Genomic DNA, 16,668 nt, shown 5'->3' with positions numbered 1-16,668 from the left:
TGATAAAAGAATAAACTACTTTTCCTAGGTACTTTATCTGAACATCAACAACACAGCTGGAAAAAAACCATAAAATCAATAACATCCTTTTGTCTTGTTGACATTATGTGCATAGAGCTACATTAACTGTACCAAAAATATCCCTTTTGTGTCAGTGAGTTCCAAGAGACAAAGAAGAAGAAAGAAATTAATATGCTGCCACTTACAGAGTAATAGCTCAAAAAAATAATAGCCATCTTGCCCTGGGTACTGCATTTAATTTAATTTTATTTTATTGAAAAGGCACAGTCCTTTCTTGTGGACTCTGAACAAAAATGCCTCACTTTTCTACCTATACCTTGTTTTCTTCAGGCCTAACATCATACTGCAAGATAACATCACTGCAAAGCCCAAATTTAAATTGTATGTGCTTTACATTTGTTTACATTTCAACTTGGCATTCTCTTTGAAGTCTATTGACATCTATTATCCCTCACTCTTTCAACCTTCTTACCAGAGGATGTTGGCTGACATTATTATTTACCTCATTAGTGTTATAATAGTTGTTATGGGATTCCAAATTTTAATTATATTGCAGTATGCACTGCTCTGTTAGGAATCTTTCACACAATGAAGGAGGTACCCCATGGAATCTGAAAAGTACATTTGTTGTATATTTTATCTTTGTTTAGTTATAGTCTGACTGACAAATTAAAAAATAGCCTTCTGGAAAAAGACTATTTGAGCGTCACCTGGCTGGCGTGCAGGAGCTTGAAGAATACTTTATATTTCTTTGGTGAGAGTTTATACTTCAGTCTTTCATCAAAAAAAACAAAGTAAATAATGGAAGTTAATTAATTTTTAAAGGATATTCATAATTGAGGAAAAGGGGACATTAATGTTAAACTTGGTTACACACTTTTCATGGATGTTCATGGAGATTTGCAATTAATGTTTAAGTAAAGGAGTCTTATATAGACAATGCTCTTGGGCGTTGTGGGATTTTGGGGGGATGGTGCTGTGCAGGACCAGTAATGGGTTCTTTCTGCCCAGCTTATTCTGTGCTTTTGTGATTCTGATTTAGAAAGACATGGCAGGGCAGACTGCATTTACGTGTGCAGATGCACAGTGATAAACAACTTTCTCAAATCCTTAAATGAATGTGTGGAGCACAGCTTTTTCTTAACATCTCACCACTGACTACCTTAATGCACTTCGCTGCCATGGGTGTCGTGAATTTGGGTGAGTGATTCTGAATGTTTATGCATATTAGAGACTTTCATAGAGTGCCCTTACACCAGTCTATTTAAAGTGATTAAGAATGTCAATCTAGGAAGGCTGTGAAGTGCTTCTCAATAGGTATTTTTCAAGTAGAGCAGGGCAGTGAAATCCTTTGTACTTTATATATAGGGAATATAAACCTTTGTATGCAGGGAGTATAAACATATGTCTATGTAAAAAGCAGAAAGAAAGCAAAGTAAGAAAATTATAAATTCAGTGCTGAATTTTGGGAGCAACTTAGAGCTCTTGAAGATATTAACTGAATTATTTGCATCTAAAATAGTAAACAGAAGTAATCAAAATGATTTTAAATTATTAATAACCCCAAACTGCTCTCATTTATCTTAAAGTAGGAGAGAAAATATGAGTGAAGGGAAAATTAACCAGTCTTTTTTAGGACATCACCAAGTATGAGGATCTAAGGGCATGCCCCATTGCTGCACTCATCTGTGGGAGTAATGACGTCAGATACAGTGGTACTGAGCTCACCATGACAACCTTTTCCTTTTGGGTAACAGTTGTCCGTAAATTTTCAAAATAATTTCAACTATGATCTGCTAATCACATGGAATGTGCTTTAGGTTTGTATTAGGACTGAATCATTTGGGCATTAGTTATAGGATGATAAAAGTTTCTATTTCCAGCTACATAAATCAGGACTAGTTTCAGTAGGCAGGAGGTTCATTTGTGATGCACTAGGTAAATACCATCCCTGGTTCCAAGAAACATTTTTGTGTTGGACTTGTCCTTCACTGTTGAGTAGTGTGCTCTTATCCCCATCCAAAAGTTTATACCTGTTTAGGGACCTATTATAACATATCATTTTATATTTAAATATTTTTAAAAGTGTAGCAAACATTAGGAATTTTGCTGAAATAAGTTTAATCTATTTTTGGTGGAATGATAATTTAGATTTTAAAAGAAATATGACAAAACTATCTGATTTCTGGCACTCCAAATTTCTCCATGGAACAACAGAGAGAAAAATTCCTTTAGGAATTTTATACTTCCTTCAGCATATTTCTCCTCTGTCACATTGTGGCTGTCACATGGATGCCCAAGCATCTCAGGACTTCTGTTGTGTGGATGATGTTTGAAAATATTATCAGTTGATGTCCTTTCCTTCCTAGTAATAAGTTTCATTTTCTGACAGAGTTAATTGCACAGCCCTCCTTATCATGTTAAACAATGTGGCAACAATATGGGGTTGGTTTTGGTTTGCCCAAACTTAGCTTTTTTTGTTCAGACCTGATGCAGGACTCATGGCTGATGACTGTATTGTAAAGCACTAATTACATTTGTACCAACAAATCATGACCTTTGTTAGCACACAGCCACCCACAAGTGTACCAAATTCCATCTGAATGCAAGGGAGATCGCATTTCTTCTCACATTCTCTTCCATTGTGAATTTCTTCTTCCACCTAACTGCTTTGCTAATAGTAAAATTTTTCTTATGATAAGCAAGAAAATCTTGTATTTTTAGATTTGCTTCCCTAGCAGACTCAACCAGAAACTTCCTACATTTTTATTTATTGCAGCAGATATAAATGGAACACTTGCTCCTTTCCCAAGCATAACATTTTGCTCTTTTGGGTACACTGAGGACTTTCATTCAAGTGTCACAGCCCTTGGTGGTGTGGTCTTATGGAACACTTGAGTTAGATATGTCTTGTATTTTCTCTGAGAGCTTGCTATCATTACTATATTAACTTCAGCTGCAAGTCATATTTTGCCCCAAAATTATTCTCATGCAATAGGTGATGCAAGTCAAATTGTGACCCAAAATTATTCTTGTTGTATGAAGAAAAAATTTTGAAGATTTTGAAGATAACAGGGTAACTGAGAATCATTTTATATCACATTACTTCTAGATAAGTGTGATTCCTGGGTGGAATCCTGAGCTGAATTTCAAGATCTGACTTCTAATCACAGTTGTGGATAAGCAAGGTAGATGGTATAGATTTCATAACTTATTTTCACCCTCTGTGCTTCTCTGTCACAATACAGTTACTTTAGTTTGTGGACTGTGTCATAATCCAATGTTCTTAATGCAAGTAAGTATCAGAAGAGACTTGAAATTCAGTTTTTTAAATTTCTTTAGCATTACTATAGTATCTATATTTAATCCATTTTAAACCAACTAGTGACCAAACTTCTGTAGAAATGTACAATACAAGTCCATGAAAAAGTTATGTTAATTGGATTTATTCATGCAATGTAATTAATATTTCCCATTGCCTCATTTTATTTCTCTGTAGTAACACAAAAATTCATTAGACTGATAGGCACCATAAATTTAGATAAACTGAATTTTCAGCTCTTATTCTTGGTTGTGAAAAGCTATACTGATAACATCTGTGAGCAGATGAATGCTACTCTTATGTGAAATCTTACTCTAAAACATTGAGTATTTCTTCCACTTGATCTTAACCTGTAAGGGATTATAGAATTTTTGGCTGGGTTCTTTTCATGTGGTGATACTCTACATGGTAAGGATGGGGAGCTGGAAGGCATGATGAAGATGCTTGCCAATAATAATTGGCTTCTACTGTGTGGAGCAGCCCTAATATTGTATTACAGTATGTAATTTGGGTGTTCATATTGCCTGTAGTTCAAAGCATTTCATTAATCTGCAGCAGCAAGCTGAGCTTCCTTTGGGCTGTCTCCTTACATATTTACTGAGCAAGCTACAATGCAGCACTTGAGAAAAGATTGTAATTTCCAAGTATGGTCAGAGTTCTTTTTGGAATATAAAGAAATTAATCCTAGTCCTCTTCTTTCCATTTTTTTTTTCCCTAATGGCTGTCATATTCTGCTAATTATTCTTGTGGCTTTCTATTAAATCTAAAAACTTTGCTGGCACATGGAGGTGGATGGCAAGAGTAGTTGTGGAGCTCTCTGCGGGCTGGTAAAAGCATTGTTGTATCCTTATATACGTGCTATTTATTAAACTTTAGCAGTGTTCTCAAAAGCAGACTTCTGCCAGTTCAGATTTGTCATCTGTAACATATGGAGACATTGGAGTTCTTTGGTCAGTTGAATCTGTCTTGTTTTCTTGTCTCCAAACACTTTTTATGTGCTTCTCCTACTCTTTATCTGTACATATGCCTTTAGACCCTGCTCTGATATTTTTCTTCAGCTTGAAGGGATGGGAGAGATTGAAGGTGCATTTCTCCTCATCCTCAAGGAAAAGCCCAAACACTTTAAACTACTTAGGTCTTTATCTATCCACAGTCAAAGCAAAGATCATCTGGATTCTAGAGGAAGTTATGAGTTGTCCTCAGAATTTTACAGGGCAGAATTTCTGTAGGAATAATTCAGGTTGGACATGGTTCTAAACAAATGGATCTAGTTTATGATGTCTTTGTTCATTGCAAGAAGTTTGGACCAGACAACCTTTAAAAGGTCCCTGCGAATTTGAACTGCTCCATGATTTTATGAAACTATGAAGCATCACTGGGAGGAGGTAAAACGTATTCAACTTTAGGACTATTAGGTGCATGTGGCTCACTTCACTGAATCATCCCAGAGGAGAAAGTAATTTGTCTGATTTTATACACAGAACATACTTTGCTGCTGTGAGCTCAGCAGCACACAATCCAGCACAGCCTCATCCTGTGTCTCTTCAAGTTAGACACACCAGGGTGGCCCAAGCTGCAGTTCACCAGTGCCTGTGCCTGGCAAGCAAGGCCACCAGCACTCAACCAAGCTCAGGGACTGTTATTTATCTTTGAGAAAAAAAAATGCTGTGTTGACAATTAACTCTTTTAAGGTTTGTGGTTATATGAGGTAACTGTGTATATTATGTAAAACACACATTTTTGCCTTTAACATTTCATTACCTTGACCACTTGTCCAAACTCACTGGAACACATAGCTTGTCCTGTTTGCTGGGTGAACTTTACAGACTTATCTTCTTACTCCTGAGTTTGAATTCATTTGTATAAACAAATGCAAGCTACAGGCCACATCCTCACCTACAGTAAATCAGTTTAGTCAGAACACTCACCCACATTTAAGGTTAAAACAGGTTGTGAAACCCATTAAGAAGCAATCTAGAGTCACAACAATAGTTGTGTCACAGAGGTTAAGAGAATCTACCTGATAATCAAAGCCTGATTCAAAGTTTCTTATGGCAGAATATTCAGCTACTTGTTCTGGCTTGCTATGTGTTTATTTCTAATGAACACACATTTCTTTTAAAATACTCAGGTTTTAATTTATTCTGGTCACTTGCAGGGTTTCTCAGGACTCAGAATTGCGCCCAATCCTGTTCAATATCTTTACTGATTATCTGAATTAGGGGATTGAGCGTAGCCTCAATAAGTTTGGGGACAACATCATGTTGGATGGTAGTATTGGAAGGCTTTAGAGAGAGGTTTGGGGATGTGAGATAGATGGGCTGAATCTGACAATATGAAGTTCAACAAGGCCCAGTGCTGGGTCCTGCCCTTGGGTCACAGCAACCCCAGGCAGCTCCCCAGGCTGGGGCAGAGTGGCTGGAAAGGAGCTGGGGGTGCTGGTGACAGCAGCTGAACATGAGCCAGGCTGTGCCCAGGGGGCCAAGAAGGCCAATGGCATCCTGGCCTGGATCAGCAATGCTGTGGCCAGCAGGGCCAGGGCCGGGATTGTCCCCCTGTGCTGGGCCCTGCTGAGGCCACATCTCAAGAGGTCAAAAAAGAAAACACAACCACCACTGTCATTTTACAACCTCTATTCATCACTCCTTCTATCATTCCTGACAACTCTGGAGTGACACCAGTGAAATTCTGGTTTGTTGCAGTCAGTGGGAGTTATGCACAAGAATTCATTTGAGTTGTGGTTTTAGCTGCTGTTTTATCCTGTTGAAAAGTTTTATAATCTAATGACTATTCTCTATAACATTTTCCCTCTTGGAAAATTCATTGTCTCATTCTGAAGTCTGACCAAACTGAGCATCTCTTCTTGTTCTATAGCTAATCTCATTCTTTTTCAATCAGCTCCTTTATTCCTCATTGAATTTCATTGTCTACCACAATGATTTCCAAAACAATCAAAGAAAATGTTCATAATAACTATATTTGGTATTTCTTAACTCCTCATATCAGAGACTTCCCTCTAGCAGGTACAATAAGCTTGATGTGCATGCTGCTGGACACCAGTGCCGACCAAACCTGCTCTATCACTCCTTCTCTCAACTGGACAGGGAGAGAAAGAATAACAAAAGGGTCACAGGTTGAGATAAGGCCAGAAAGAGATTACTCACTGGTTACCATCACAGGCAAAACAGACTTGACTTAGGAAAATTAGTTTAATTTATTAACAATCAGATCAAAGTAAGATAATGAGAATTAAAACTCAAATATTAAAATCTCAAAATTTTAAAGTCACCCTTCCACCTTGTCCCTACTTCCTGTGCTTAACTCTGTTCCCAGTTTCCTCTACCTCTTCCCCTCCAGTGTTGCAGGGGAGTGGGTAATGGAGGCTATGGTTAGTTCATCACACATTGTTTCTGTCACTGCTTCTTCCTCAAGACAGGACTCCTTCACCTGCTCCATCATGGGGTATCTCCCACTGGAGACAGTTCTCTGAGTGCTTCCCCAGCGTGAGCCCTTCCCACTGACTGCAGTTCTTCACAAACTGCTCCAGCTTTGCTTCCACGGGCTGCAGTCAGTCCTTCAGGTGCCCCACAGAATCACAGGTCCCTGCCAGGACCTTACTGCAGCACAGGTTTCCTGCGGGGTCACAGCCAACTCCCAGGCATCCAGCTGCTCCAGCATGGGTCTCCTCCATGGGCTGCAGCTGCCTCCCCATGGTCTGCACCAGGGGCTGCAGGGGAATCTCAGCTCTGGCACCTGGAGCACCTCCTGCTCTTCCTTCTGCACTGACCTTGGTGTCTTCAGGGCTGTTTCTGTCACATAGCCTCACCTTTTCTGGCCACAATTTGCTTCTGCACAATAACTTTTTTCCTCTTAAATACATTATCCCAGAGGTATTGCCACGGTAACTGACAGACTCAGCCTTGACGCGTGGTGGATCCATCCTGGAGTTGCCTGGCACTGCTTAATAATATAGTTTAAAAATTGTATGCATCTTATTTTCCAATACTTGCATTTTAACTGATGACTGATGACATTTAAAATGACTATGCTTCCCTAAAAAATGTTGAAAGACTTATATTTCTCTTGGGTGACCTGATTTCACCAGCAACATGTAGAGGAGCTCTGCTCCAGTCAGCTGCTGATGCTCTAATTCTTCAGGAGAAAAGTGGTGTTGGCCCCCAGATCTCAGAACAGTTTATTTTGTTTTTAAAATGCAATTGCTGGAAATGGTGAAGTCCACACATGAATTTTGTTACTGGGACTAAAACCATTACTTTTATTTTTCCTTCTTTAAAAAAAAAGCTTTTGATAACTTCCATGGTTCAGTTTTGTGTTTTGTAGGTTGGATCATGTTACTTGGTTTGTTTTTTTTAATTTCTGTTTTGATTTTTACGTATTATGTTCTTTGTCTTTCATATTATCCTGTGGTTTGACAAAAAGCAAAATGAGAAGAAAAATTGGACTTGCAGGTGTAGAAGGGGAGAAACTTCCTATTTGTCTATACTGGAAGAACATTAACAGAAAAAAAAACTAGGGGAGAAGACCCTGAATGTTAATGGATTTATGCCATCTAACCCTGAATATGTCTCTTGAGTACTACTAGAATAATGTTTTGAATATATTTATAAGTAGTTAAGCAAAAAACAAGGAGATTATAAAAATATTTATGACAATAGTAAAAGTTTTGTTAGAATTACCTAACTAAAACAAGGCTTTATGCACCATCTTAGTCTTATACTTGTAGGCAAAAGGATTATTCACTTCTTCAGCACTGTCACAGAGAAGTATGGAATTTTACAAGAGATGGAGGACTGATCTGTACATTTTGTAGAGTAAGGGTCTGATTCAGCACATATTCACCGGGAATAATCTGACAAGAGTATCCATTCAGACAAGAAATTTTACACATTTATATTTAGTGATTTTTATTTCTTGTTTTCATCATAATGTCCATACAAATATATATGAAAAGGGCTCTTCAGCAAAATCCCGATGGGAGCAGTGTAATATCCTTTAATCCCCAAAGACTATTACAGAATTGCAAACATGACAGCATCGCCATTTGAGCCACACACTTTTTACAAAAATGGCTTTTATTTTCTCAATTGCTAATTTAATCACAGAGTGGTGGAAACTGAAAGGGACTTTTGCAGGCCACATAGTCCAATCCCCCTGCTTAGGCAGTGCCAGCTGTAGATTATGTCCTGATGGCTTTTGAAGATTTACAAGCATAGAGACTTCACAGAACAACCTGTGCCAGTGTTCAGTCACCCTCACAGGGAAAGTTTTGCAATGTTCAGAGGGAACATCCTGTTGTTTAGTTCATGCCTGTTGCCTCTGATTTTGTTCCACTTTGAAAACCTTTCACTTCTCTCATTATGTTGAATCAACAGCAGTATTCTACTTGGAAAGAAACTGGCTTACAGCTGCAGAGGAAATTGATTTGAGGATATACCCTTTCCACTAGAATAAGTATTTTTTCTAGGTACAAAAGGATAAAAAATAGGACAAGAAAGCAACTTGTGCAATGAATCCATTATTGAACTCCTTGCCCACAAGAAACTAGAATTGACAAAATTCTCTCATAACTGTTGGGAGAAAAAGAAATTTAAAAAAGAAACAGACCTGTTCTCAAAATTAAGTTTTTTTCATGAAAACAATAAAAATATATTAAAAGGACATTCTACCACTTGAGCTACTTGAAAATCAAGAGCTTCCCCTTTTTGCTTCATTTTGGGCAAGGTTGATTGCTTGATGAAAAGGCTTACTACTTTTCTTCAGTGAGAAAGTGACGGTGGTCCTTCTACCAAATTCTTACAGGCAGTGGAGTAAGGAATGTGTTAGTACCATGCCAAATTGGTCAGAGGGTCAGAGAGGCAGGGAGCACTGGGTAGGGATGAATGATAACAGAAGAACCTTCTTTTGGCTTTTCTGGATATTTGGTAATAGGAAAGAGTGGATTTAAACATTCGCACTGCAAAATTTTGGTGTGCTTTGTCATTGAAAGCAGTGAATTATTTAAATATACTCTCTGTACTGAATGCATGTTCTCCTGCTTGGCTTCAACTGAAAACACTTTTTTTTTTTTTTTTTTTAATATTCTGCCTTACTATGGCATCTCAGGACTGTTTGTTTAGGTGAATTTGCAAATACTTCATACAGAAATTCTTCCAGACTTTGGGGCAAATTATATCAATATGAGTAACTTTGTTTCAGACCTTTTTTCCAAAAAATACATAAAATGGTTACAGAAAAAATAGAGCCAGCACAAGTTAGCAGTCTCACACAGAGAAAATGAACCATATAGTGAGAGCCTAATGATACAGCTCTTTATTTAAAGGAATCAGAAGTTTTTTATTTACTCTAAACTAACTGTTATAGGCCTGTTTCAAGAGCCCAGTAAGTTCTTCCTGGATATCTGCAGTGTTCCTGTTACCTGGTCTCATAACAATATAAGCACATACTTTTTATCCTTTTGCCCTTGACATAGAATCTTGGTACACAGAGATATTGTTACATGAGATATTTGGTTTGTTCTAAGACCATGAGAGGAATAAAATCTGTTTCAGAAATAAAAATTTGTGTTTTTCTAGATCCTCATTTAATGTGTGTTTTGTTTGTACAATTCTTTATGCACTTCTTTTTTATTATGTAACTTTAATCAAGTATTTTGACAAGTTGAGCATAACTGGAATTTATCATTTTCCTCCTATTGTACCCAGAAAGTTTCTACCTTCTCTGTTCAAGGAGATAAGGCAGTTTTCACAGCCTAAGGGTAGTGCTACTTGTAAAAAGCAGTATATCCTTGTCATTTGGACTGTCTCTGTATGTGTAAGGCTACTAACATGTACAAGGAATTTTTCTTTACTTTGAGAAGAAACTTGGAGATATTCCTAGCATGGAAAAAAATGAGTGTTATGAGCGGGACCTTAAAGGCACTTGATGAGAAACCTCCTGCAGCTGAGTGGCTTTCTCAGATGCTCATTCTAAAATCTGATCAATGGTATTGGTTTGCATGTGATTGTAGAGAGATGTGCACAAATTTCAAGATGTTGAACAAAAATATCTTTCATAAGTACATTTTATCAACAGTTACACATGTGAACACTCCACAAAGATAACATTTTAAGTCACAATATGTGTGATTTTTCTCAGTAGATATAAAAAAAATCAAGTTGCAAGAAAATGGATGATATTTCTGTTCTGAATAAGAGCTAACATGGCTATAATTAATAGAAACTATCAATATTGACTAAATATATCAGTCACTTCAATTTTAGGCTATCAGTTAAGTCCTTAAGTATGAACATCCTTATTTACAGAAAAAAATTATTGATTTGAACGTCTGAGGATTTTATTGAAATGGTAGCTGTAAGAGAAACTGAAAAGTCTTGGTTCTGCAATTCTGTTGCTCCAAACTTCAAGCAGTAGGCTGAAGAACAAGAAGACGGACAGAAAATTTGGGGATGATGTCCAGGGTCTGAATCTCACAGTAGATCATAGATAAAATGGTTTGGGTTGGAAGATCATCTACTTCTAAACCCCCTGCCATTGGCAAGGCCACTTTTTTTTCTGCCAGACCAGATTTCTCAGAGCTCCATCCAACCTGGCTTTGAACACTTCCAGGCAGGAATGAGGCATCCATAGCTTTTCTGGGCAACCTGTTCCAGTGCCTCACCACCCTTGCAGTATAGACCTCCTACCAATACCTAATCTCAATCTGCTTTCTTTCAGTTTGAAGCCATTCCCCCTTGTCCTGTTACTACATTAACATGTAAAAAATCTATCTCCATCTTCCTTGACTGTTCCCTTCAGGTACTGGAAAACCACAATTAGGTCACCCCAAAGCCTTCTCTTTTCCAGGTAAAATTATACCAATGCAATCTTTCCTCATAGAAGAGATGCTCCAACCCTCTGATCATGCTTTTCTTCTCCTCTGGACTTGTTCATGCAGTTCCATGTCCTTCCTGTGCTGGGAGCCCAGAGCTGATGCAGCCCTGCAGGTGGGGTCTCAGCAGAGCAGAGGGGCAGAATCCCCTTCCTGCCCTGCTGCCCACCCTGCTCTGGATGCAGCCCAGGACACGTGTGGCTCTCTGGGCTGGCAGTGCCCATGGCTGGGGCATGTCCAGCCTCTCAGCCACCAGCACCCCCAATTCCTTCTGGGCAGGGCTGCTCTGGATCTGTTCATCCCCAGCCTGTGTTGATACCAGGGGTTACCTCAACCCACATGCAGCACAAGCACTTGGTCTATTAAGTATCATGGAGTTCCCATGGGCCACATGTTCCCAGCTTGTCCAGATCCCTTTGGATGACATCCCATCCTTCAGGTGTGTCAACAGCACCACCCAGCTTGGGGTCATCTGAAAATCTGCTGAGGGTGCACTCAATGTCTTCATCTGCATCACCGATGAAGATATTAAATAACTCTTGTCCCAATAAAGACACCTGAAGGCACCACTTGTCAGTGATGTCCATTGGTATTCTGAGTCCTTGGCCACAACCCTCCAGATGTAACCATCCAACCAATTTATTATCCATCTAGTAGTTCACTTCTCCAATTCACCTCTCTCAGTTTAGAGAGTAGGATGTTGTGAGGGACCATGCAAAAGGATTTACAGAAGTCCAGGACATCCACAGCCCTTCCCTTGTCCACTGATGCAGCCAGTCCACTGCAAAAGGCCACTGGGTTGGTCAGGCAGGATTTATGCTAGGTGAAGCTGTGCTGGTCTCTCAAATCACCCCCCTGTCCTCCGTGTGCCTTAGCACAGCTTCTAGGAGGCTCTGTTCCATCATCTTCCCAGGCACAGAAGTAACCTTGACAGGTCAGTACTTCCCAGGATACTCTTTCTACCCTTTTTAAAGATGGCACAATGTGCCATCTTTTCCACTCACAAAGGACTTCTCACCTGACTGCCATGACTTCTCAAATATCACGGAGAGTGGCTTGGTAACTATATCAGCCGTTTAGCTGAAGACTCTGGGATGTATCCCATTAGGTCACATAGACTTGTCTATGTTAGGGGTCCTTAGGTGTTCACAAAGCTGATCTTCCCTTACAATGGCTTTGCTATCCCAGTCTCCATCTGTCTGTCCTCTCAAGAGGTGTGCAAAGAGAGAAAAAAAGATTGTGACAAAGATTTGTTGAGTACCTCAGCTTTCTTTTAATCTGTTGTTACCAGTTTATTTTTAGCATTGTTTATCGGGGGTGCACACCTTCTTTGACTTTCCTTTTCTGGTTAGACCTTCCATTCATTTAGAATAGCCTGGAGGTTTTCAGAGCTTCTTCCAGCAGCCTGCAGCTCCAAAAGACAGTACACATGCCAAGACTCTCTGGATCACATCACTGCTTGGCAGAGTTCTTGTCTTGCCTCCAAGACACTCCCATTTTAAGGCAAGCTGTCAGAGGCCTTCACTGTGTCCTTGCTGAGTCAACTCTTTCCAGGATCTTTGCGTCACTTAGATGATCTCAACTGATCAGACAATAATGAAGAATCTGTACTTATTTTTTTATTTTGATGTTTTGAAATTCATTAAAATACTACAAAGACTAGTACAAATACACTTGAGTGCTTTTCTGCTTGAGCAGAAAAGTATAATATTGCTTTTTGTTCTCCAGGAGTAGCAAAATAACATATATGAAAATCGTGACAAACCATTACGTAAAGTGGACATTCTACATAAGTATTGCCATATAGTAATTTTTTCTCTTCAAAATTTTTGAACAGAAATCATTCCCAAATAACCATGTGAGTTAAAGTGCAGCCATCAATGGTGGTGTGTTAGGCAGTGTGCTAAGAATCAAGTCTTTTATAAACACAGACAGCAGAACACTCTTTAATAGCTGTGCAGTGCCAAATGATTATGGTAGAGCTTTTTCTTTCTGCTAGCCTTTCATTCGTTGTTTTTATTTTCCTATGTACCATATTGAAAGCTACATATATTGGAATTGCCTGTAATCTGTAAACTGAAAAGAGAACACTTGCTGTCACTTCCTTTTTTCTAAAAGCATATACAAAATAACATGCAAATTCTTAAAGCAGTTGGTGTTAAAATGTTCTCTTCCTCATATTAGAGTCTAATGAGACATAAAAGAACCTTTGACATTTCAAGATGCCTCTAATTTACAGAAGTTAATCTGTTTAAAGACTTCATCATCTGGGTGGGAAAGTTTGATCATGTGTCTAAAACAAAAAAACCCAATTGGTATATCAGTCCTGGATCTAATTACAGGGTGCTATCTTAGAGGTAACAGAGAAGTCAGAAACAGTGTTGTGAGGCTCTCAAAGCTGCACAGCTGATAATTATTCTTTTATTCTTAGCTTAGTGGCACCGGAGTGTTATACTTGAAAAGCTGTTAACCTCAACATTTTCCACCACATTGTATAACAACAAAAGTGTGGGCCAAATTTAGAGCTTTGGTACTGTTCAGGAAAAAGCTTTCCTACGGTTGTTCTGCCCTTCAGAACTGCAGGTGTGCTTGTTTGATGGGTACTTTGCCATCATTTAGAAAACCTTTTATTTCCATTTAGATTGGTCTGACAGCTCTGAGTTCTAAGAATTGTCAGGAGGTGCCAAGTCCAGCAAGTCTTAAGCCTAGCACTGGCCATCAGAATTTTACTGAGCCTGAGTGGTCAGTCGGGTCCCCACAGCAGTCGCAGACCCTTGAAGTGTGGCAGTCTGAAGTGGGAGATTGTGAGAAGCAACCTGAGGGTGAGGTACTTGTGAGTGATGGATTCTGCTTTCTAATGTGCTTTGAGATGTACTGGTAAGGTAAACAAGAGATAAAGATTTCTGAATGTAAGGTGCCATTGGTAATGTATATATTTTTGCTAAATAAATAGCAAACGGAACATTTTATTAGTTTTACCTGAATATTGTATCCCTTGAGTTTATTTTGTGGTTTTCATACTTCTACATACTCTCTTAAATATTAGAAGGGGTGTTAAGAAAGAAGATCTTGTTAAGAAAAACATGGTTCCCAATATCTGATTTTCAAGAATTGCTATTGGGCAGACTTCAGGCTAGCAGGAAAGTAACATCATACAAATTTGTTTTAATGTGTTCAAGAACTAGTGATCTGTGATGTGTGTTGTATCATAGACCATTATGGATTCCCTTTCAATAGATAAACAGGCTGGAAATCCTGACTTTATTGGCCAGGAAATTCCTTTGGATGAGCATTTGTAGTAAGTATGCATCTGAATGACAGAGTTTACAATTTAATGGGAAGGGTTTTTGTTGAGTGTTGTTTAATGTGTTTACTGAAGTGGCAAACACTGCAAAATTTTCATTAAATGGTTCTGCCAATTAATCTCAATTCAAACTTCTTCCTGTGTTACTATTTTTCAGATGATAGTGAACTTTATTCAAAATTGTAGGGTGTTTTTGCAATAGCCACAAGTATGTGAAGTTTGAAAGTTGTGAGGGAACTTGAAGTTTCTGAACATGTGCTCAGAAACATAAAAACATCCAGGATGTTGTAAAGTAATGCACTGAGCTATTTGGCAGTAGTTCATGCTGGGATGTTTTATTTGAAAAGGAGTTTTAGTTAATTTCTTTTTCTGAGTTTTGCTTGTCTGACATTTTTAAAATAGGGTAATTTGATGTGAAACAAGTCAAGGGAGATGTTATAGATGCCCATAACCAGCCCACTGAAGAAACATTTCTCTCCCTTGGAGGAAAATTTGCATGTAGCTGATCTAGATGTGTCCATGCCAGCCGTTTCAAAACTTGATGTTTCAGATACACGGCTTGCAGGATGAGATACCTGGGCTAGAACTCACTCAGCTCTGAGTTCAATGTGGAGAAGCATTCTTGCCTTCAGATCTACATTAAAATAAAAAATAGCCAGGCTTAGGTGAGGCTTGCCCTCTTTATATAGGATTATTTTTCTGAAATCATTTGCATACTGACAGATTTCCTGTTGTTGGGGAGTTATTAAAGAAGGGTACATCTTCCTGTCTGTAACTGAAACTTCTGCAAGACAGTTAGTTCCAATTGAATATTTAGCAGTTTTGGTAATATCATGGTCAGTTCCCATATTGTGTTCCTATGTCCAGTTCTAAAGCCTTTTCATCGATTCTTTTGTGCTTATAGACAACAGGCAATACTTTGTGCCTGCTCTAGCGCGCACACACACACACTCACACACACACAGAGACTCTGGGTTAGAACAAATACGACTGCAGTTATTTGAGCACTCCTTTGACAGCTGGCGCTTCGGCGGGCCGGCGTGGTTCGGGGCACTCACATGTGCTCTTACACCTTCCCCCACGCTTCTATAAAGGTTGCCCGGCTGCTTTCTGATGGTGCCGCCGTCGGTAGGTAAGAGAAGGGCGGGGATGACGGCTCAGCGCTCCAGCCGGCAGGGGCTGGGTGGCTGTGGGAGGCGGTGGGTGCCTGGCCAGCCGAGCCCCGCGCTTTACGCGCCCTCCCTGCCCGGCCGCGGGGCCGGGGCGCGGAGCGGAGCCGGAGCCTCCCTCAGGGGGCGGCGCTGCGGGCGGCAGCGGCCCCGGGCGGCGGCGAGCCGAGGCCAGGGGCGAGCCCCGCAGCACCAAAGTTACTTGCCCGCGCCGCCCCGGTGTCTCCTCAGGGCGCGTCCCAGCGGAGGGGCAGCTTCCCGCAGCATGAGGGAGCAGCGCCCGTGTCCGGGCTCCGGGCAGCGCAGGATGGGCGCGCTGGCGCTCCCCGTGAGCCCTGTGAGACGCTTGCGAGCTGAGCGCGCCTTTCCCTGTCTTTTCGCAGAGGAGGCCTACCAAAAACTGGCTAGCGAGACCATGGAGGAGCTGGACTGGTGCCTGGACCAGCTTGAGACCCTGCAGACCAGGCACTCCGTCAGCGAAATGGCCTCGAACAAGGTAGGAGCCCGCGGGCTCGGCCCCGCCGCCCCGCTCCCCCCGGAGCGCGGGCCGGGGTCGCGGCAGCCGCGGCTGCGCTGGGTCAGGGGCGGCCGGAGGGGTCCGGGCGATGGAGCGGCTCCGGACGGAGAGACTTGACCAGGAAAGCAGTGTCCAAACGTAGGTCTGGGAGAGGGAACGGGTTATGTTGTGGTTTTATGCACCAATTCTTTTAAATTTCAGTGCAAGTTGTAAAAGTGATGCAGGTCTTGTAAAGCTAAACTGTTTTCTTGTGTGCGTCAGTTTAAAAACAAAAAGAGATTGTTCAGGGCTGCCGGCAATTATCTCCTCAGTTGCTCCTTCTTTTCACAGAACCCCATACAGAATTAGGGATCTTTCCTAGAAACGGTGTAGAAAGTAGCATGAAAAGTGATAAAGATAGCTCCTGAGCCCAGAGGAGCTGTATGGTGGATTTTACTTGTAAACAAT

At 40.3% G+C, this 16,668-nt stretch overlaps 1 protein-coding gene across 5 annotated transcripts in view; it reads left to right on the top strand.

The window, feature by feature from the left end:
* The window catches only part of PDE4D (phosphodiesterase 4D), a 350,628-nt gene that overhangs the window by 291,353 nt on the left and 42,607 nt on the right, over positions 1 to 16,668 (top strand). For all 5 annotated transcript variants that reach the window (XM_064735824.1, XM_064735825.1, XM_064735828.1 and 2 more), the window contains exon 6: positions 16,088 to 16,200. In XM_064735824.1, the coding sequence (XP_064591894.1) occupies positions 16,088 to 16,200 (113 nt within the window). The remainder of the gene's footprint in view (positions 1 to 16,087; positions 16,201 to 16,668) is intronic.

This window comes from Zonotrichia leucophrys, chromosome Z, assembly GCF_028769735.1.
Source record: "Zonotrichia leucophrys gambelii isolate GWCS_2022_RI chromosome Z, RI_Zleu_2.0, whole genome shotgun sequence".
NCBI classification, from domain to species: domain Eukaryota; kingdom Metazoa; phylum Chordata; class Aves; order Passeriformes; family Passerellidae; genus Zonotrichia; species Zonotrichia leucophrys.
This window is presented reverse-complemented; position numbering and strand designations above follow the sequence as displayed.